The following is a 23058-nucleotide window of genomic DNA, read 5'->3' as shown; positions in this document are numbered from 1 at the left end:
CTTTCCATAGTGATCCACTTCTTTTGCATCATTAGAACTTCGATTATACATGTATGAGTCATCCATTCTTCTTGAGACATGCGGCATGTCTACTTGTTGTGTGTCGTGTTGTAGCATATTTGTGCGAGCATTCATGTCTCCAAAAACAATGACTTCACCTTGATCCTTGTAATGAGCAATGTCTTCCTCTAGTTCAACAAAGGGCTAATCTCTATCCATATTCAAGCAAGCATAAAAGTTGGAGTCATAGTGAGGAATGTAGCAACCGGCCACAAACATGACTTGACCATTTGGTGGGCTGATTTTCATCCATAAGTAGCGTTTATACTTATCTTCTTTGACAATGGAAACATCTTTCAAACCCTTTTTGGTCATACATGCTACGCCTCCTTGGCCTCTTCGTTGCTTTGCATTTTTGGCCCACATCAAAGAATGCACATCGTATTTGTCAAATCCAAGAATTCGTTGCGCATCATGCTCCCATGTTTCGACAAGAAGTATCACATCGGAGTCATTGGTAAGCTCATCAATGCCAATTCCCGCATTCCATGGATACCCGTTACAATTCCAAAAGCTTATTCGCAAGCGTGAGTCGGTCTCATAGATCATGTGTCCCTATTTGTTGGGTGGACTTGCATCCTCCTCAAGTGGCTTCTCTTCATGAGATGATACCTTAACCTTCTTGCTTCTTTCCTCATATGCTTTGCGACGTACATTTTGTTGCATAAGAGTGCGATCCTCATATACATTACAACCCGTTCCTTTGAGGTAGATCCAACCATTGTCAAGGATGATCTTTCTCTTTACCTCATCAGCCATGGTACATACAATAGGTCTTTCTCTCGAGCGAGGGACTCCTTGTTTTCCAACTCGATGTGCACCATAAGCCATGATTCCTGACATGCCAAAGTGTGTAGCAAAAAACTCTTCAATAGCAACTGCAAGAGATTGGGGTGTTTCCATGCTTTCCTCCTTGATTCCACGAATGACGATGTTCTTTGAGCGTTTTTGTCGTTCATGCAATTCTTGAGTGTCCACATTCTCTACATTCTTTGCTTGGACAGCGGCTTGCGTGATAGGAGATGTAGAAACCACATTATCCTTACATATATCAGCCCATGATTTGGATGCATTTCTCATCTCACATACATCATGTCGTATTGTATCTATTGTTTCCTCTTTCAATACATGATCACTCTCAACTTTGCTCAAGCGCTCTTTCAATACATTCATGTCAACAAGAGAGCGTTTACATTCTTGAACTTCAGTCTCAAGATGCATCAAGCGTGTTGTTTGCATTTCAAGAACCTTCTTGAGGTGCTCATTCTCCACAACGAGAACTCTTAAAGTACCATTCTCCATTGCAAGTGCGCGCAACTCTTCACCTTGTTTGTTGACGGTTTCTTGTAACGAGATCAAGTAAGCCATGATCATTGCTTCCGTTGTTGTAGATGATGTGGTTGGATTAGCATCCAAATTCCTTGGAGATTTTGCATCATTCTCCATGGCGAGTGTGGCTTTTCCACCCTTGCGAGTTTTGTCTGACATTGCCTTCAAGTCGGCAGCAAAAACGCAAAGTTTTGACAGTTTTTTCAGTTCTGAGATGCTGTTACAGCAAAGCCTTCCATTACACAGAAAAATTCTGTCTTTACATCAATGCGTAGAGGGCTTCGTGCTCTTCGATTGAGGCTATAGATCACCTAAATCGGAGTTCAGATGAGCAAGTTATGGTCAAAAGAGTGAACTGTTGTCTACTAGGTCAAAAAACGGCTGTGAGAGAGAGAGAGAGAGAGAGAGAGAGAGAGAGAGAGAGAGAGAGAGAGAGAGAGAGAGAGATATTTTTGGAATTTGCTTGTCGGAAATTTCTCAATGAATTTCACAATGCTTCTCGTGGGTTGGCATCCACCCTCTAAATGCCCAAAAGGAATCAATTTAGGAATAGCAGATTCAAGAAGGGAGAAACACATGCTATAGAAGCAAAGTAAGAGGAAGAAGATAAAGAGGAGCAAGAAAATAACATTCATATCTCCTTCATGAATGGTGACCAGAGTGACAATGACACCATATAGAGGTCATGAGTGATCCTCAACTTCATACCTTGGAGTCATCTTCTAGATAGCTATGTTAGCTTGGTATGACATGGCTCTTTTGTTTGAGTGAAGGTTTCTTCAATCTGTGTGACATGGTGGGTTTTGAGACATTGTAACCTTTGCAACATGGTCAATCTATGTGACTTGATTAGCTTGCATGGCATTGTCTGCCTATATATAATTAGCCACATGTGAAACCCCAAGGGGAGGGTTATTCGGGGTATAGGCTTTGTCCTATGCACCAAGATTTGTGTGAGAGCCCTACCTTTGGTTATTCATTGTATCTTGGTGTGTACCATCCCTTGTCCAGTCATGGTTATGTGGCAGAGAGTCTTGTGATGGTCATGTGAAAATCATGTGCTCTTGTTGAGGTGTACATGGAGCCAAATGAGTAGTATATCATGCTAATGAGCGTTGCATACTTCTAGGGTCCCTCTTTGTAGGAGCTGATTTTAGAGGATCTTTGTATCCACATACGATGTACTACACTAGTTGTACTAGCCCTAGATGCCGTCATTACTCCTATATTTTTGAGCTCTAGTTTATCTAAGACAATTCTAGTTTCATGTGTTTTAAGCTATTGTGTCACTTGAGTACTCTACTAATCAAGAGTGCTCCTTTAATTAATCCACCATAAGCTCTAAGAAATAGATTACCCTCTACTTCACTTCCTTCATGCATGAGGATAAGATTGCTTGGCCTTTTTCTCAAGTCATCTTCTCATGTTGGTCAGCATTGTATTTCCCTCTTTGTGTGCCTCTTCTAGTCATGGTCAAACTCTCTTTCATGAGAGTTCAAATTATTCTCTCTCTTGTTGAAGTCCCTAATCCTAGATTCAATCCCCTCTTAGTGGTTTCTCTCTTTGCTATCCTTTGACCTCTCCTCAAGATGCCTCTCCTTAACAGATGTGTCAGAATTGGCCTTTGGTCTATCCTCACCTTTAACCAACCTAATCAATAGTATTGCCTTTTCCCTTCACCTTTCGAACATAAACTGTTCCTCTCCTCTTGGACACAAGTTGTGACACACCCATCAATCTCTTTGGAAGTGAACTTCAAATCTCCCCCTCTATGACATCATATATGGGGTGATGGAAGCCCAACTAGAGAAGACATCCTCCTCTTAACTACCATGCCTAATATGCTAAACTTTGCCTCAATTGGTGCCTTAGAGATGGGATCTATCCTCTTCCCTCCTATCCTATCGTCGATAGTCCTTCGGCGGATTACATGAGAGCTATTGTAGAGCACTCTATTATTGCTACTCTCAGCAAATTGGTTTGGGTCTTCCACTAGAGGTTGGGGTTGCAAGTAACTTCCGTAGATGATTTCTAGAGTAGCCCACTGCAACAACAACACATGGCTTTCCTATGACATTAAGGATTCTACCCCTCCTCCTCAATGTTTGCATGTGGCTTTTCATGGGTAAACACTATTCTCTACATGGTTGAACGGCTTGAATGCATCCACACGGACTTCTCTTGTTTCAACATTGGGGAAATCCATGTTGGGTAAACCAAGTAGAAAGAAACATCCTATGCTACTTTCTGGCACCTTCCAATCGTAATTATTTCCTAAAACAACCTTCTTCATAATTTTGAATATACACCCGTCACATTTGTCTTTGAAAAGGTAAGCAAATTCTTGTGATATGGTACTTCCACAAACTTGAGCTTTTGAGATGCTCCACAGTCTCTCTCTAGGGACTAGGCTTTCTCCCCTCTCTTGTGTAACAACCATGGAGGGGGGATGGTATTTAGTTATGCTACTCAAAAATATTAGAGGGGGGAAAAAGCTCTCTTTCTACTGACATACACACATGCACACGAGAATCTAGATATTTGATGCAAATGTGTGATAGCAATTGCTCTCTCTCTCTCTCTCTCTATGCACATAAGAGTAGCAGATGAATCATGAAGCCACAAAAAATAGAAGGACCTGAAGTGAAAATATTGCAATCTCTCTTTGGCTCATTTTTCCATAGTTTGCAAACCTTGTTGATTCGGGGTTCATGGACATGATACCTAGTTGTGTCCATCAATTCTTGCAATACTAGTCCTTCTCCACTTGCACAACCACAACTTGTAGCTTGGGTTTGGGCGATAAATGTGCCAGGTACAGAGGTGAGGCATTAGATGGGGCTGTAGATGGTGGTCCGCCACCAAAATAGAGTTAGGCAACCTCCTTGATTGCCATCAAGTTTGTCCAAAGTTACGTCTCTTCCATGCTCACTATGATGTCCCCATGTGTGTGTGTGTGTGTGTGTGTGTGTGTGTGTGTGTGTGTGTGTGAGAGAGAGAGAGAGAGAGAGAGAGAGAGAGAGAGAATCATTCTTTTATAAATTAAAAAAAAGAGAACCATGGGAATGTTTCAGGGTTGAGAATGCGACTAAACTTCATGGGGAACTAGTGTGGCCGACGGCCTTCGGCCGCCTCTCCTTCTCTCTCTCTCACACGGGCGCTTAGTCCAGACTCCCTTGTGTAGCCGGGACGCGTAGGGCGCACACACCGGATCATCATGCTGTTGCCACATGTTTGGGGGGGGCGGGGGAATCCCTCCCCCTTTTATTATATTCCGTCCCCGTCCCCCCCCCCCCCCCCCCCCCCTCTTTATTATAGTATAGATATAGATATACTGGCTCCGTCATAGGTTTTAAGTCCTCACAGCATACCTTATGATCAAAAGTTGGTGCATTGCGTTTAATAAATTGCAGTATTGATTTATTTTGTAAAACCATGTTCAACCTATTTCCAATCAACTGATGTGCTCTCATCTCATGCTTTAGTTCAGAAATGGGCAAAGCAGAGGAGTACCAGGCGAAGAAGCGAAACAAGGCCGCGCGCAAGCGCTTGAGCAACACTGTCGACTTTACGCACGGAGTTCAGGCCGCCAAACGCAGGCGCAAGGCTGGGCGCCGCCGTATTTGTGAGGTACCCCCCCCCCCCCCCCCCCCCCCCCCCCCCCCCCCCCCCCCACACACACACACAGAGAGAGAGAGAGAGAGAGAGAGAGAGAGAGAGAGAGAGAGAGCTTGAATGCAGTCATCTTTTATTCTCATTTTGGAGTGCACAGAGTGGCAGTTCAACACCATAGAGACTAGAGTATGCGTGCCTGGTGATCTAGCTTGCTGCAGAACACGGCAATTGATATTATCACCTACTATAAGAAAGGAGAGAAGATAAGAGAAGTTTTTAAAGACGGAACAATCCTGCTTATTGCACACTACCCGCCCAAACTTGGGCGTACGGACATGGAAGCCAGCAATCGAAAAAACATTTGCGCATTGAAAGAACATGTGTGGAACCAATAGAGTATGGGCAGTTGCTGAAAACGAAAGGGAAATGGGATAACCAATCTACCACACTTGGGTGATAGAATTTAGAAAGGTTGTTCCTTTTTTTCTCTTTCTATTCTCAACCCTGAAAGATATGCAATGAGATGATCCCAAAAAGAAACCCACAGGATATATCTAGGGATAAAGATGCTCTAATCAAGTGGTGAAATGTAGTGTCATAATAACTAATATTTAATTCTCCTGAATGATTCTCATGTTAAATTGATCATTTAATATGGGGAAGTACCAGGGGAGAAAAAGCTAGAATATTGGTTAAGCTGGCAGACCGGCCACAATAGGGATACAAAGGAGGAAAAATAGGGATCCAAAGGGGGGGCCATCTGCAAAAGAGCAATGTGCAACAATGGGCTTTAAAGACTCTAAGGTTCAGCTCGTTAAGATTTCCAAAATGCTAAGGTTTCAAAATTCAAAGATTGAGTCCAATGGTCAAGCTTAGAAAAATTGGATGCTTTGTGTGTACAAAAAGTCTTCAATGATTCCTACATAGAAGGGGGCGAGCCTTGCAAGTAGGGGATGAGAGAGAAACACACACTCACAAGCTTCCTTTACACAAAGGGAATGAGGGACATATGTCAGCTCCTTAGCCGAGATGCGCACAAGGTGCACTCAAATTCTATTGGATGGCCATGGAGGTAGACCAATGAGAATTAGGCTAGAGTAAATCTACTTTAATTTATTTAAAAACACTCAATAAAAGAACCAATAAGAATTAAGCTCTTTAGAAGACTATTGGACAATCTCTCAAGGGGTCCAATGAGCATTCAGCAGTCCAATGGCTTGCCTGATTCCTATTGGCCAGGAGACAAAGGGGTCCAATTAGAGTTTAGTTGCATTAATTAATTACCTAAAGCTCTCACAAAAGGGGAAAGGGGGACACATATCAGAAGACTATCACTTATGCTTCTTAAATCCTATTGGCTAAGCCTGGAGGGGTCCAATGGGAAGCCAGCTATAAATGGTTGATATTATTAATTGCAATTGAGTAAGTAGAATAGGGATTTTTCAGCCTTGCAGTGCGCTTGCCTTCGTGCAGATAACGGGGCATCACCGTCGAGAGCTATGGTCTTAATAGTGGAGTCCTACGAAGCTTGCCTACGGCTTAACCACTGTTGAGCTATTAGAAGCTTGACAGGAGCCGGTGCTGTTTTGGTGTTGAAAGACACTCTCTTCTATTCCTTGCAATTAATGGTATTCGAGCCACGGGTACAGTAGTTTGAGTGTTTTTGTAAAGGGGTAAAGAGGAGTAGCAACTAGGGCTTCAAGTGCCAAAGTATACCTAAAGAAGTTTATACATTAAAGTTGTTAGAATGGTTGACAATAGTAAAGAGAGTGAAATTAATGTTGATAGCTTTGATTTTGCTAATAAGCAGGCTACTAATGATGTCCCTATGCTTGTTAACTACCTTGTTTCTAGGCTTCAACAAGCCATGGGCAATCCATCCCTCCAAAGTGAAGTGCAATGGCAGCTTCGTGTTCATGGGATTCTCCAAACTCCCCACCATGACGAGAGAGTATCTAGGAAGCCTCCTTGCGAGACTCCCAAAAGAGGCCTCTCTCCTATGAAGGGCTCAAAAATTTGCTTCTTGATGACGCATATCCTTCCCAAAGGAGAATTTAGAGCCCCCACCGAAGGAACGAGAAAGAAGTGAGGCTCCTGCCACCTCGGCGGAGATGGCTTCACGAAGACGGCGGGCAAAACGCTCTCCATCACCTCCTAAACGAAGAAGACCATCGCACACTTCTCCACACCATAATTCAAAGAGGGATGACAAAAAGCAAGAGAAGAAAAAGGCGAGAAAGAGGACACCCTCTTCTTCATCTTCTTCATCCTCTTCCTCTTATGAAAGTGATGGTGCAGACAAAGAACAAGGTAAGAAAAAGGCAAGAAAGAGGTCACTCTCTTCTCCATCTTCCTCAAATTCTTCATCTTCTGAAGAAAGTGATGGTGCAACTTTTGAACCATAAAAAAGAAGAGGCCATAGGAAATCCTATGCCGCGTGGAAGAGATCATCCAAGCTCAAGAAGTTCAAAGAGGGAGGAAAGAGCATTTCTTTCCTTACCTACGATGGCACCTTTGGTGCTACGGACAAAGTCTTGGCCTTTATCCAACAATTCAATACGGCGTTTGGAGATAAGGGCTTCACAGAGTCGTCTAAGCTACGCCATGTAGCTATGCACTCTGCCAGGCAATGGTGGTCTAGCCTACGGGCCAACGATGAAGCTCCACGAACATGGAAAGCTTTAAAAGCTTCCATTATGAAGCAGTTTTTGGCCACTGATGCCAAAGACAAAGTACTCACCGAATGGCAAAGCTTGAAGCTCTCTCCCTACGAATCCATGCACAAAGTGTAGACAAGTTTTGGGATTTACATCTTAAAGCCATTGTCTTAAAAAAGATGGATTTTGGAGACCAAAAACACTCCTCCATAGGAGTTGGAGCTGATGTTTATGGAACATAATTTAGAACGCGAAGCAAGAAACGCAGAAAGAAGAGCAGAAATGGAACGCAGACACCAAGAAAGAATGGCAGCCACCGTCAAAGGAAAGAGCGACCAACACATGAAAGAGTTCTTGCGACTCTTTTCTCAAGCTCAGGCACAGATGCAAGAGATTCGGGGAAAGGAGACTCTCTCAGTCTCTTCTTCTCCCAAGCATGACACATAGGATTTGCATGATTATGAGAAGCATGATGATTTGAATGACAATGCTAAGCATGATGATTTGATTGACCATGATTTGCATGATGATAAGCATGATGAATTGACTGATAATGATGAGCATGATGATTTGAATGATACTGATGAGCATGATGATTTCCATGATGATTACGATGTGATTTCTCACAAGCATGATGATTTGCATGATCAAGATGTGATTTCTCACAAGCATGATGAGTTGCATGAAGATGATGTGATTGTTTACAAGGATGATGTGTTAGTGGATGCTTTTTCTAGCGAAGCTAACCTCGTTGCAGATTCAATCAATCACGAAGAACCGATCTTGGCTTTTGAGTCGAGGTCCAAAGAACCCCGATTCGATCATTCAGGAAGAACCGATCTTGGCTTTCGAGCCTAGGTCCAAAGAACCCTCTCAAGAAGTATTATGTGTTGGCATAATTGATACGCACGAATGTATGCGGATTTTTCATGAAAAGCTGAAAAGTATGTATGTAAGGAAGTCACATTCCATGTCTCTTCCTTGGCATGACACAGTGTCCGAACGAGCACATGAAAGTATGAGCACCAATCATGGGCATTTCCGTGGTGAATTGCCACAGTTGATTGCTCTAGATCATAAGAGAGAGATTCGATCTCATTGTTTGCGTGTGTTTGATGAACGGGTTGTCACTCCGTCTCTATGTTCATATACATTGCATACACAGTCTTTAGCGAAGACAAGATTTTTTCCAGTCACTTTACATGGAATGGGTATATTCATGTTTTTGTGTTGGAAATGGGTTCAGGAATTTTCAGCCATGGAGATTCTTGAAGAAGGAAGAAGCACGACTCTAGACGAAGTTGAAGCATGGAAGGAGCCACAGAAGACTTTGTGTCGCTTTCGGCGCAGCCCAAAAAAGTAAGCATTGCAGACCTTTATGAAGTTCAAGTACCGCACGACCTACACATCAGAGTGGGCCGGCGAAGAGTCCCTTCCAGGATTCCGGATGCTATTGGCGATCTCCCTCGACACCATACAGTTCGGTACCAATACCTCACTTTGAAAAGGAGGGGATGTCACGTGACACATCCAACCCTATGTGTCCGTGGACAAGCTACAGCATAACAGGGTTCAGTCACTCCAGTCAGTCTAGATTAGAAGTGAGTCTAGATTAGAAGTGATCTGACACTTTTTGTGAGTCTATTCGTAGACCGTGCATGCCCAGTTACTTAGTGTAGATGCATATCCTCTGGTTGCACACAGCATGATCATCGGTATTCCCATCAGAATCCATTAGAATCAATTAGGGGATTTTTCCAGTGCATTTAGCCTATTTTCCCTATTTTTGACATTTTTTACTTATTAATTTAAGTGACTTTCCAAGTAGGGCAATTTTGCTAAGTTTGTATATAAGCAAACCCAAGTTAGCACTCAATGGCAGAAGAGGCAGCAGAAGCTCCACGCTCAACATGCACCTTCTTAGCAAGAACCATCAAGAACCTCCCTTGCCTTGGCGATTTTCCTCTCCCAGCCATTGGTGTTTTTCCTACAGCTTCAGCCCTAGCGTTTCTATTTCCAGCAGATCTCCACCGCAAGCATGCCTCACAGTCTCTAGTGTTTTGCATCCAGATCCCATCACCAGAAGAAGCTCCAGATTGCTAGCGTTTTTGGTTCTCAGCTTTGCTAGCGTTTTTGGATTCAGCCTCAGTTTTGCAGACCCAGTACATGCAGTGATTGCAGCCATAAAGGGCCATCAAGACCAGCCCCTAAAGGTAGCAGATTCAGCCCCAGAAAGACCTCAGTTTTCATCCCTAAACCTGCAGATTTTCAGCGTCAAAGACCCACAGAAAAGAGCCCCCGAATCAGCATTTTTTACTCAGTCGCAGATTTCAACCCGTAGCGCTTTTGGACAGCAGTAGAAAGATTGCAGATTTCAGCCTTTAGGTCGTCGTCATCATCCCCGTCATCGTCACTAACATAGTCCCAAGTTGCATCAGTTTCCATGCATCATCATTGTACCACTTTGTGCAATCCTAAGTAGACCACTCTCGCCGACGAGATTGGGGCCTTCGGAGGAGGGTTTTACGTCTCTGGTGTCGTATCTCTCTTCTCTCTCTGTCTCTCAATCTCATACACTTGCACGCACGGTGTCCATTCACTTTGTTTGTGATCATAGTATTCTCTTGTTAGGTGCAGCGGAATGAATGTTTGCGCTTTGCTCAAGATGAGTGCTTCGAACTGTGCTCAAGGTTCCTTTTGTTCTTAGGGAAGGTAGAGCCTTCCGTTCTTAATGAGAGAGTGCTATGATCACAAACAAAGTGAATGGACACTGTGCGTGCAAGTGTATGAGACTGAGAGATAGAGAGAAAAGAGAAATACGACACCAGAGACGTAAAACCCTCCTCCGAAGGCCCCACTCTCGTTGGCGAGAGTGGTCAACTATTGATTGCACAATCTGGTACAAACTGTATGCATGAGACTGATGCAAGTACAAGGCCGCTTCCACTATCTATTCTTATTGGAACTACGCAGACGTACAGAGGACCTCTTGAGGAGGGGCCTAGAGAGGGAGATACAGCTACAACGGCAGGTTACAGATTTTTTCGGTCACAGACAGAGAAGTTGGCCTTGCAGGCCCCACAATATAGCAACACCAGAGGCACATTGCTTAATCGGACAATAGAGTTGGGGCGGTCCCGTCACCCCCTGATGAGGGGGCCGTCTTGACACCGGCGGAGACTACTATAGAGGATCCACACCATACTAGCACGACACAGGAGTCGCCAGAGTGCTCACTATGGAGGACATAGGTGTTAGCCTCGGACACTTTTACTTAATTTTATTTTGTACCCAGACATTGTATTAGATCCACCAAGATTGTATCAGTTTGGTCTCATAGGTCATTTTGGCCTTTTGAAGACGTTTAATATAACATGTCAGTTCATTTCATGTGTGTGTGTGTGTGTGTGTCAATGAACATTCTCTAAGAACGAATTAAACTACTAAACAGTAGAACAACTGGGAAAAAAATGGTGTTTATGGTGAAGAACAAACAACATTTTGGTATCGTTTTAGTCGTTTTATCTTGGGTGGTGCATATGCCTTAACAGCTACTTTTGAATTGTACTGGTTAATTCTATTTAATGCTTCTCTTACTGCGAGGCTCCATCATAGTTGATCTCAAACTGGTTTGGGAAAATTATTGGATGTTTGTAAACCTGTAAACTTCAGAGTTTGAAACAGAATATCAAACTGCTGAAATTGTTGTTTTATTTTGCGTTGATAATTGATCCTGAAAGCTAAGAGTTATCTTCCTTAAAACAAGCTGGGATATCTGTAAGGATATGGTATGTCATAAAATCATGGAATAAAGTGAAGGTTTAAATAAATATCCTCCATAGAGACATTGTTCCATATGCGTGACACGTCGTGTTGTTGAAATAAAAAAGATAATATGGCGATTCTTTGTACAGGGAATGTGCTATTCACTTCCAACACCCAAGGATCCATTTAATGATTCGTACAAAGAGAACCTCGCCAAAAAGAAAGTGAAAGAGGCTCGAAGGGACGGAGATAATGACCTTCCATATGGGAAAACAGCTACCAAAGTCGGGTTGAATCAGGAAAAAAAGGCAAGGGCTGAGAAATCGAAAGCAAATGTCAAGAGTTCATCAGCAGAGTCAAACAAATTTGAAAAATCTGGGAGTAATACCCTTCCAAAGAGGTCTGAAGCTGAGATGCGGCAGGCCTTCGTCACCCGGTCAGGGCCTTCAAATCATGTTCTTAGTAATGGTGAAAACGATGCATTCCAAAGGCAGGCAATTCACTTTGCGAAGTATAAATGGAAGCCAAGTTGTGAAAACTGCTCCAAAAACAACAATTCGTGGACCTGTGTTGGTGGAGATGCTTTTGAAGTAGCTCTTTGTGCTCTTTTGAATGCAGATATGGTTAAAAATGAAGAATATGAAGTAAATGCTGCTGTCGAGCAGAAGGTGCCATTTGAGAAATGTATAGGGAGCAAATGGGATTGGCTGTTTTGGGAAGCGTGTGGAACTGGTTCAAATGTGCTTGTCACTGGAAGAGCTGCTATTGCAATCTTTCAAATAAGCAGCGTGCTTGCAGCGGTAGCCCATATCGGTACAAGAAGAGCCCCTCAGATCCAGTTTAAAGATCCAATTGCGCTGTTTCTTGTGCAGTCTAAAGAGCACACCTTGCAAGTAAGTTTTCTCACCAAAGTTAAAGAGCATCTCAAATGTTTGGGCTTGCGTGCCTATAAGTTACATACTGATTTTTAGAACCTAAGTGAAAAGTTTTTAGGTCCGAAGCATTTTCAGGGTCTTCAAGTCCTTGCTAGGTTTACATGCAGTGAGTTTGCACCCTCAAACTGCTCTAGAACATCAGATTGAGGGGTATGTAGTCATTTGAGAAAGGATATTTTGCTGTGCTGACATGGATGCCTTCGAAATGCTAACCAAATTGTTGTTCATCAGCTTAAGGAGCACAGAAGCTGAAGTTTTGGTTGCCACTCCTGAAAGACTCTGTGAACTTCTCTCAATAAATGCGGTCTCTCTTACAAATATCAGTTTTATGGTATTGCCTCTACACGGCTACAGCTTTTGGAATTTATCGTTTTCATTGGGACTTATGCATTGCAAAAATCCACTGTTTTTCTTTGTTCGTGTGGATACTAATTATATATGTGCCTTAGGTGGTGGATGGAGTTGAAGAGATGGTCTCGTGTGGGTTGGCGGATGACTTGTTGCAAGTAAAAGGAAGAGTTCCTGACAATGTGCAAGTTGTTCTTTCAAGTGGGCATTTTCCACACAGCATGCATGATATCTGTCGGAAGTTATTGGAAGGTCCCATACGCCGGGTGATGTCAAATATATCTCTACCGCAATCTTGTGCATGCATTTGTCAAAATGTGCATTTTATGGTGTCTTATGATAAGCGACAGCAGAAGGTTCTCTTGACAAAATTGAGCTGGAATTTTTAATTTTCATCTCAAGCTGATTTGTGCCTTACAGTCAATGAATGGTTGAAATTGTAGCTGAAAAATATTCTAAGAGATCATATGGAGAGCCGAGAGAATGGGGCTAGTCCACAAGGGCCTGTAGTCCTTTGTCGACGCCAGTTGCTTTCACAGGTCAAAGATATGATACAAGAGGAAGGTTACTCGGTTGATGTGCTTAGTGATGATAACATCAAAACAAATCAGTCTGGAAATCTTGTTTTGGAGCAATTTAGGTAAGCTGCTATTAAATTTTGTGTTGTGCTTAAGACATGAGGGATAATTTTGTTGAAAAGAGATGATCACATACTGTGAGAACATATCCTTAGCCTCTTGAGTACAGAATATGGACTCACTTTAGAGGGCTCTTATGGACATAGCTGAAGAGGTTGCATCTTTCTTAGAAACAGATGCTTGGCTGTTTTTAAACTAGGAGCTTCTGATGGGTGGGCACAGACCCCAAGATCAGAACAAAATATTCCGACTAGAAATGGAGGACCTACCCCAAAACATCACGTGCTCTAAAAGCATGCAAGCACTAGTGCTTGGATTTCGAAGTATCAGATCTTCTAGGGTCAAATGTTCTACATGATTTGGCCACTGGGATATCTCTAGTCTTAGGAGGGTCTTCCCATTTACTGGTCCTGTCACTAGGAAGTGTACACTAGAATGGATATCTGCAATGACAAGTATCTGCAATAGATACACATATTGATGGTGGAGAAGGTGATGTCCCATCTCCTCCTCATTGCCTCTCTTCTCCACCCCTTTGCCTCTGATTGATGCTTTACATTTGACTCATCTTTGTTCCTTTAGTACTGCTGCACAGTTTGACATAACAATGTCATGTACTATGTGACATAAAAACGCGTTTCCCAGCTCTGAACTCCAGAACGCCAAAACATTTCGGGGAAAGAGCTGGAAAAACTGAAACTTTGAGGTTTCAACCTTGACAGCTTTGTATTCAACTAGCTATTGGGCACTGACGACGTGAGTAGGGATGTCATAGCTGTTGTCCAAGCTATGCATGATAAAGGTGATAATCTTATTCTTCCTGTTTGGACAAGTAGCGAAGTTGAGATCACATAGTTTGGTTCTTTGCTCTTCGTAGGTTTGTAGTAGTATTCATTTTTCGTTTTCGTATTTAGATTACCTGAGGACTTAAGAATGTGTTGGGTTAGAAGTTGTTGTGTGAAGTTTGACTTCTAGGATTAAGTTTTTAAGTTGTCTTATCCTTTTTTTGCTTAAAGTTGAGTACTTGTTTTAAGCCAAGTAAGTTGCGTCATCTTATTTTACACATGCCTTTTCTATAAACATTTTTAAGTTAATTTGTTTTATCTAGTTTTGTTTCGTAGCAAACAAAGTGATTTAGTTTGTTTGTTTCTTTGTTTTTGTTTTTCTTTTCTTTTCTTGTGTCCTTTGCTTTTATAGTTTTATGAGTGCTTTATTCCCTCTTATAATTTGTGAGTTCAGACTATTTTGAACTTATGAAGGTATATTTTTCAGTCATCTAGCGGACATGCAAATCTTTCTGATTTTCGGCCGAGTGGTGACCAACTGTTGAGCTTCATGAAGATATATTGGGAGGGTGTGCATACCCCAACAGCTACTGATCTTATACCCATGTGTGTGTCGATGTGATTTTATGTGTGTATTACTTTTATTCCTTGTTTTATTTTTATTTTTTTATTTTTTTATTTTTGGTTTTAAATTTATAATAAGTAATGGGTCTTTTTGTAATTTTGATTGTATCTTGATTTATTGTGTAGAGCTTCTTTTCGTCTTGATTTTGGTTTGTTTGAGTGTCATGTCTTTTATTTTTTAATTTGTTTTGATTTATCTATTTGTTGTTTTGTGCTTTTGATTGTGTGTGTGTGTGTTTGGTGGTTGTTGTGAGAAAGTTATAAATTTAAGTTTGTAGATTGCATGTTTTTAATAAATAATGTTTTTCTCTTTAAACTCTTAAAAAATAAAATAACATTTTAATTTGGGTCCCTTGGATCAAGGGTTTCTTGTGTGGTTTCATGAAATATCTCTTGTGAGAGGAGAGGTTGAGTAGTGATTCTAGCAAGGGATCACGGGCACTCGATTGCACGCTATTGTCGATGATCTTTTGAGTGTAGCAAGCAGCCTTATTTAAGGACCTCACTGCTTGGCAGCAGCCCTGCTATACAAATGAGGGGTGTGGCTAGCACCAATTTAGCCTTAGGATCTTTAGCCTTGAGGCGGGCGTTGATCTGAAACACTGACCTTACTACAAAAATAAAAAACACTTTTACTTCTTCTTCAGCTTCAACCAGCAATGTTGACGACTCTCAGGTACGTCTTTTTGACCCTTTTTTCTTTTCAGTAGCTAGAAGTAGTCATAATCTGTATCAAGAAAGATTTAAGTTTTTAGCTAAGTCTAATTTGAAGAATTTGCATGTTTTTGGTGATGGTCCTATTCGTTGGGCTTCTTTTAAGAATGTCTTAGTTAGTACTCATTACACAAGTTCTTCCATAAAAGCCCTCAATCCTTTGAGGCGTTTAAGGAAAAAACATCTTGCGGTAGATCGTCCTCTAGTCCGGTTCATACCTCTCAAGTTATTTATGTTATTTATAATATTCACGATAGTTCTATGATGTATGTTGGCCAAACCTTTCGAATAGCTTTTGTCCGTTTTCAGGAACATGTGAGAGAAGCGAGAAAAGTTCAAAGTAAGAGCACCGTACGTGAAAGTGTGAAACCCTTGTATGCGGCAATAGCAAAACATGGCTTTGAGTCTTTCCGTTGTTTTCCCATAGAGCACATAGAGGGTAATTTTAGAAACTCTAAAGAGTTTTATAAATCAGCGTGGCCTCGAGAGTTGTTTTGGATGAGAACTCTGCATACTTTTTCCCCTAAAGGTTTCAACTTGGAAGGAAAGTCTTCTTTACGTAAAAATAAGACAATTTACCATAAGAAACCCGAGTTAGCTCTCCCTTCAATTCAGTTTAAAAGAACTTGGATTCCTAAAGGTTCTCGTTCTGATCCGCCTTCTATCCCTGAAATCAATCCAGTTGTCTTGCACAACACTATTTCTAGTAGAGTCCAAGGTCTCCCTAGGGCTTCAATCTCTAGAATGAGAGTAATGACCCTTCTAACCATAGAATTTTTGCTTATAGAGATTTCAAACGGAGAATGATTTACCTATCTAAAGCCATGGAATTGGGTTATTTTTCTTATAAATTATTTGAAAGGTATAATATAAGGATCCTATTTAAGCTCTTGTATACCCTTGAGAACTACTCTTATGAAGATTTGGAGCTAAGGGAGTCTCATAGTACTCAACTTCGAGTACTGTTAGGCAAATTTCCAAAGTCCAAATGTCCTAGTCTGAAAAATCCCTTGGTTGGAAAGAAAGATTTGTTGATAACTATCTTTACCTCCCCTGACTTAGACAAGATTGGATTAAGCTCTATTTTGAGATCTCAAGAAGTTTTGGATGCTCTCCCTCCTTGTGTGAGAAAGGTTTGGAACCATCCTGTCGTAGCTTTCAAATATGTGAAAACTTTAGGACAAAAAGCTTTCAACTATAGTGACATAGGACGTAATCTTAAAAGGCAAGAGAGGCTAGCAATCTCAAGTATTGATTGCCCTTGTAGTAAAACTGCTTTTTCTTCTTACGTAAATGGAGCTTTGGGTCATGTAGTTACTGCCGATTGTTCTATCCTTCCATCGGATTTCTTGAAAGACTTTTTCTCAAGAGGTATTAAATATAGGCTCCCTTCCTCAAATGACTCTTGCCTTCTCAAAGCCATAGATAAAGGAATTTCTAGTTTCGTAGTAAAGTTTGAGGAGTCTTTAGGAGTGCAAGGTATTTTTACCCATTGGAAGTCTGTAATCTTCAAGAAAGCTTCTTTGAAATTAGCATCTTGCTCTCGGAACGTTTCTTCAGGAAGGAATAGCTTATCTTCTTCTGATCGTGATGCTCTTAGGAAATTTCATCGTGATTTTGTAATCTCTTATGTAGATAAGTGCTCTAATAACTTAGTTGTTACGTGCAAAAAGTTCTATTTAGAATGCTTGTTAGGTGAAGTAAACTCTCAGACTTACAATGATTGTGATCTTTCAATTCAAGAGGTTATCTTGAAACATCAAGACTTTTGTAAGTCTTTTAGTTTCAAGTGTCAGCCTAAATTACCTTTTTTATATACCGTTTGGAAGTTCCACAAGAACCCTATAAAGCCTAGATTTATAGCTGCTTCTTGTAACACCTTTTTGACCGAGGTTTCCAAATGGCTTAGTTATTGTTTCAAAGCCATTTTACCTAGCGTAAATGAATTGTGAAAAATATGTTAAAGGAAGCAGACGTACCTACCGACTCAAGTTGGATTTAGGTGTGATTCCTGTTGTAAAGTTTTTGAACTCTTCAAGAAGCCTTAAGGAGAAATCTTCTCGTTTATGTCTCCAAACTTTTGACTTTACAACGCTACACATGAAGCTAAATTTGGAGGACCTTAAATTTAGAGTCAAGTCTCTTATTTCAAAAGTTTTTGCGTACAAGCTTGAGAAGGATAGGTACAAGGCATTACTAGTAGAAAAGTAAGCCTTGAACTTTGACTTCTTATGGCTGAAAAATAAGAATGTAGATGTAGACAAAGGCAGAAAGAGATTCACCAGAATTGTAGATGACATTGACATCATATCTTGGTTAGATTTTCTTTTGGACAATTTATATATAACCATCGGCGACTCTCTTTTCAAGCAAACAATTGGTATCCCTATGGGCACCAATTGTGCTGTTTTTCTTGCTAATTTCTATCTTTTTACTTATGAGTTTGATTTTATGGAGCGTCTTATCCTTGCTAACACTTGCCCAATATTTTTGCACAAGTTATGCAATGTAAAGACGCTTTGTAGATGATCTTTTTGTCCCTGACGTTCCTTCTTTTCAAGATTTTATGTACTTGAATTCGAGTTCTGTAGGTGGAGGAATTTATCCTAAGGAGTTTTGTGAACTTAACTGTACCACAAATAGTGATTGTTGTGCTTTTTTAGACCTTAAGATTTTTATACTCCCTTGGGATTAGAGGTAGATATCTATGATAAGCTCCTCGAACCAGAATATGCCAATCTGAAAATCATCCGTATGCCTCACATTTCTTCGAACATTTCTCTTTTAGTTGAGTACGATGTCGTTTGCTCTCAACGTTTTAGATTTTCTCGTCTTTGTTCTAGTAAATCTACTTTTGTTGTTCAATCTTGCCATCTTATTTCTTTACTAGTTGAAAAAGGATACTCATTCAAAAGAATCATGAAAAATGTTCGTTCATTTTTGCATCGTAGTAAGTTTATTTTTAATGTTTCTTCTTTTGGAATATTCAAGATAATCAGTAGTAAATTCAATAGAAGTGGGGAGCTAAAAAGCCCACTTATTGTTTGACTTAATAACACCTTATGTTGTTGTTTTGATCTTTAGCGCTTCTAGTATTTTTACTATAGCTTGACAAATGCTAGCCTTTATCATGGCTAAGTATGCCCATCACCTCCGGAGGGTGATAGAAACTCAACTCGTTGGTTTTGTAGAGTACGTTCAAAGCATGAATGACCTCTATATAAACCTGCACCTACTCTTGGGCACTGACGACGTGAGTAGGGATGTCATAGCTGTTGTCCAAGCTATGCATGATAAAGGTGATAATCTTATTCTTCCTGTTTGGACAAGCAACGAAGTTGAGATCACATATTGTCAAGTTTGGTTCTTTGCTCTTTGTAGGTTTGTAGTAGTATTCATTTTTCGTTTTCGTATTTAGATTACCTGAGGACTTAAGAATGTGTTGCGTTAGAAGTTGTTGTGTAAAGTTTGATTTCTAGGATTAAGTTTTTAAGTTGTCTTATCCTTTTTTTGCTTAAAGTTGACTACTTGTTTTAAGCCAAGTAAGTTGCGTCATCTTATTTTACACATGCCTTTTCTAAAAACATTTTTAAGTTAATAATGCTTTGTTTTATCTAGTTTTGTTTCATAGCAAACAAAGTGATTTAGTTTGTTTGTTTCTTTGTTTTTGTTTTTCTTTTCTTTTCTTGTGTCCCTTGCTTTTATAGTTTTATGAGTGCTTTATTCCCTCTTATAATTCGTGAGTTCAGACTATTCTGAACTTATGAAGGTATATAGTTTTGGGCTATATTTAGATGACAAAATAAAGAGTTTTCGTAGACACAAACGAAAGAATAGATTTGTGTTTTTTCTCATTCGAGAAAATGAAATTTGCTCCCCTCAAGCTTCCAGCATAGTGGACTGTACCTTCCTTTTTCTCTCCATTTGTATACATGTCTGCATGCACACACCTATATGTGTGCACTTATGAATATAGATGTGGGTGTGCCATGTGTGCACACACACATATATGTATGTGTGTGTGTGTGGTGTATAAATATAAAGTATGAAAATAAATAAATAAATAAACCTATACATATTATTAGGAAACCCGTTTCCCTTTTTTCTTACCCTGAAACGAAACATTTGAAAACCTTGAAACCCCGAAACAGACAACCATGAAACGTTTCATGTCACACTCGTACTATCGCTTGTTTTTACTCTTTGGCACCTGTCTACGAGGTACACCCAGCTGCAAAATACCCTTTCGTGGCACAGACAAAGCAAAGTATTGGTGTGTGTGAGTTCTCTCCTGCAAACATGTCTCTTTGGCCCCGGGCAGTTGTTTCTGTTGGGCTCGATAAAGATGTTTGGTTGAACTAAGAAGTCACTGCAAATGACATGGATTTATTCTGTGGTGCAGGAATGGGCAAGTGGAAGTGTTAATAGCGACTGAAGATTGTGTGAGCCAGATTGATCTTGCAGACATAGGCATCATCGTGCTTTATGAGTTTCCAGCCAGTATCGAGTTTTACCAACAAATTCTGATGAGGATGGCTCGTAATACCATCAACGGTGTGCTCTATAGTTTCTGTAGTGGGGCAACAGCACCATTGGCCTCACAGCTGATTGCTGTGCTTCAAGAGTGCCATCAACCGATTCCTTCATCCCTAAGAATGCTTGCCGATGCAGCTCAAGTGGTGGAGCAAAGCAAAGGCTCGTGAGTCCAATTGTGACAGAGAGTCAAAGTGAATCAAAGAATGGTCGTACTTCCCCAATTCAATGAGAATCTCTCTGATATCTTAGTGTGCAGGTGAGAATATGACAGAGAGGCACCTTGTGTATCTCTTACGTTGCCTGCGATGACAACGTGAGTTTTAGGCATGAATAGTATGAATGCTATGCTCGCTTGTACTGTAAGCACCTTGTGTATCTCTTACGTTGCCTGGGATGACAACGTGAGTTTTAGGCATGAATAGTATGAATGCCATGTTTGCTTGTCCTGTAACTTTTGATTCATCATTGAGGCTCCTACTGCATTTGCTTGGCCATCTGTCTTTTCCTGAAATATGAAGAAGAGTAGAAGAGAGAACTTAAAAGTTGAAGCACAGATGTCATTTTACTGCAAAATTCAATTTTGGTTGCTTTTGTATTAGTGCAAATTGATGTTTTTATTTGAACAAGGCCATACTTCTTTAATAGAGGGGATTCCTCATAGTAGATGACATGCAAGCTTAAAGGCAAGATTGGCAGATATGAGTATGATTTGAAACATAAATGAGCAATTAATTGGGTCAATAAATAAAGTTGGAAGTCATGTATTATCTCAAGGCCTCTAACTTCTCACAATGATCAAGTGAGCTCGAAGCCTACATAGAGCTGGAGATTAATGGAATGCATATATCAAGCATTTGTACACCAGAGGCTAATTGTCCATTGATGTATATTAAAATCAATGAATTCCATTATCTTTGTACTATTGAGAAGCTATGCAGCAAAAATTATCAGGTTTTCAGCTTCGAGATGTTCGAGTTCTCTGAACTGTGGCTCACTTGTGTTCTGAGCACCTCTGAAAAGGCTTTCATATCCTTTTTTGGCAATAACCATGGACTTGAAGGGCTGGCTGTGGGGCTCAGCCCTAAGTGCATGTTTCTACTTGCATATGAATATAAGCTTGGTTGGATTCTAATTTGGTCTTTTTAAGATTCACTGTTGAGATCTCGACCCTGCAAAAACTTTGTAATGCATTTAAATTGTTTTGAAGTTCTTGCGCGAGGGATCCAAGTACAAGGTTGTTTGCATAAGGTAATCTTGGCATCAACAACCAGGCTACACTAGCTCTTTTCCCACCTCTTTATATAAATTGAGACATTGTATATGTGAATTCCCAACTAGCATACATAATGTAGATATCTTTCAATGGTACTGATATTGGATCTTGCATGACTTGTACTGAGGTTGCTACTATCTGAAATAAGGTATAGAATTCCATTGTATCTCTACGGGGACCCCTACATCCCTTTAGTATCCTCACCTTTACCACACATATCAGATGTAGCAATAGATCCTCTTTTTCAAGCTTCCTCCATGATTGTTTCAAATCTAGAAATAAGAATTAGAGCATTATAGCCTCCTCAACCTAGCTTGGCCCATTGATATCAAGTCATGCATATTTGTTCATATGTTGAAATGTTGCTATACAGTAGATCCTTGTATCTTAGCCAAGATATAGCTAATCACATCAATCTTTGTCGTGCATATTTGTTCAATTGTTGAAAACTTGCTAACAATAGATCCTTGTATGTTAGCCAAGAGATAGCTGATCACATCAATCTTTGTCGTGAGATGTCTAATCATATTCATATGAAGTTCTAGAAAAACAGCAAGTTTCAAGCCTTACATACTGAAACAATTGCATAACAAAGTAGTAAACATCTTTTGCCTTGGTTTGTGGTGAACTTGCTCAACATTACTTGGTCATGTCCTCAATGACACCATTTATCATGAACTCCACGCTTGTACCAACTTGTCAAGATAGTGTAAAACAACAAGAGACCAAGACTCGGCGATTCATGCCATAAAAACACACTTATTAAGTACCTTGGAAATTCTCATGGTGCCAATCTAGTTTGAATGAGAACCATCCACATCTTTCCAAAAATAGTAGGCCATAACCCCTTGCTAGCACATCAGATCAACTACCTTTGAAGATCCACAATTAGAACTATTTATGCCAAGAAATTAGAGAGGCTAGTTGTCTAGCTCTTAGTTTGAGAACCTTTTGGGTGCACATAATTTTAAAGCAATAACAAAACCTCTAGTAAGCTGTTAAAAAATTATTAGTTTCTTGCAAAATTTGAAGTCTGTGATTGTTACTTGGTGTAAATAAAAAAAACTTCCTCACAAGGAGAGGACGAGTTATGCTAAAATTAAGATTACAAATCCTTTTGTCGGTAGATGTCGTGATTTGTATGTAATACAATTGTCACGTCATCTATAGTGTCAAGGCCATGGAGCACATGTGGCATGCACAAGTAGGGTGCCTAGTGCACACTGCTCGTGGAGAGCTTGGGAGTGGAGTCCGCATGGGATTTGAGGAGGCCTATATGGCCATACGGTGTGTAGCCTGTCACACCATGAGTATGGGTCATGTACGAACAATCAGGGCCCAATCTATCAATAAAGGGACTTCTATGATTGGGTGGTCATTCATTATCAGTGCTCCTAAGTCAAAGAGACACTCAAGATCTACTCGAGACATGTATGAAGCCTAGGATAAGGAAAGACATGTTCATTTTGTTGAGTGACAGAGAGACTTATAGGACCTATCCACCTATTGGTGAATGGTCAGTTCCTAACTAGGAATTGTGTACACACTTATGGGAAAAGGAAGATTATTGGCTTGGAAAGAAGTAAATTAATGGGTGGATGGCCAAAGATGCCAAGTCAATAATAGTGAATGTCTTAAGCAAGCATTGTGTCATCTTTGGACATCTCACATGGCAGTGACTTATAGATCTCTAAAGATATGTAGCTTACAATTACCTAAGAGGGGACATCATATTGTCCAACCAAGTAGTATGGATGCTTGGTTTATGTATTTTAGGCA

At 40.5% G+C, this 23058-nt stretch overlaps 1 protein-coding gene across 2 annotated transcripts; it reads left to right on the top strand.

Moving 5' to 3' along the window:
• Positions 1-4831: 4831 nt before the first annotated feature.
• Positions 4832-20498, top strand: LOC147460507 (P-loop containing nucleoside triphosphate hydrolases superfamily protein). 2 transcript variants are annotated; one of them, XR_015187433.1, is made up of 8 exons: positions 4832-5019; positions 11576-12319; positions 12420-12511; positions 12593-12692; positions 12811-13065; positions 13153-13349; positions 18662-18769; positions 19873-19999. XR_015187433.1 is itself a non-coding variant. In XM_086507854.1 (7 exons), the coding sequence occupies exons 1-7, from the start codon at positions 4882-4884 to the stop codon at positions 20171-20173; spliced, it is 1827 nt and encodes a 608-aa protein (XP_086363980.1). In that variant the 5' UTR covers positions 4833-4881; the 3' UTR covers positions 20174-20498. The 2 variants fall into 2 exon arrangements, 1 of the variants encoding a protein (XP_086363980.1); XM_086507854.1 differs by lacking the exon at positions 18662-18769 and having other exon boundaries at positions 4833-5019; positions 19873-20498.
• Positions 20499-23058: the final 2560 nt, after the last annotated feature.

The sequence above is a fragment of the Adiantum capillus-veneris genome, chromosome 3, assembly GCF_014529385.1.
Source record: "Adiantum capillus-veneris isolate H3 chromosome 3, ASM1452938v2, whole genome shotgun sequence".
NCBI classification, from domain to species: domain Eukaryota; kingdom Viridiplantae; phylum Streptophyta; class Polypodiopsida; order Polypodiales; family Pteridaceae; genus Adiantum; species Adiantum capillus-veneris.
The sequence above is the reverse complement of the archived record's forward strand: the minus strand, read 5'-3'. Positions and strand labels throughout refer to the sequence as shown.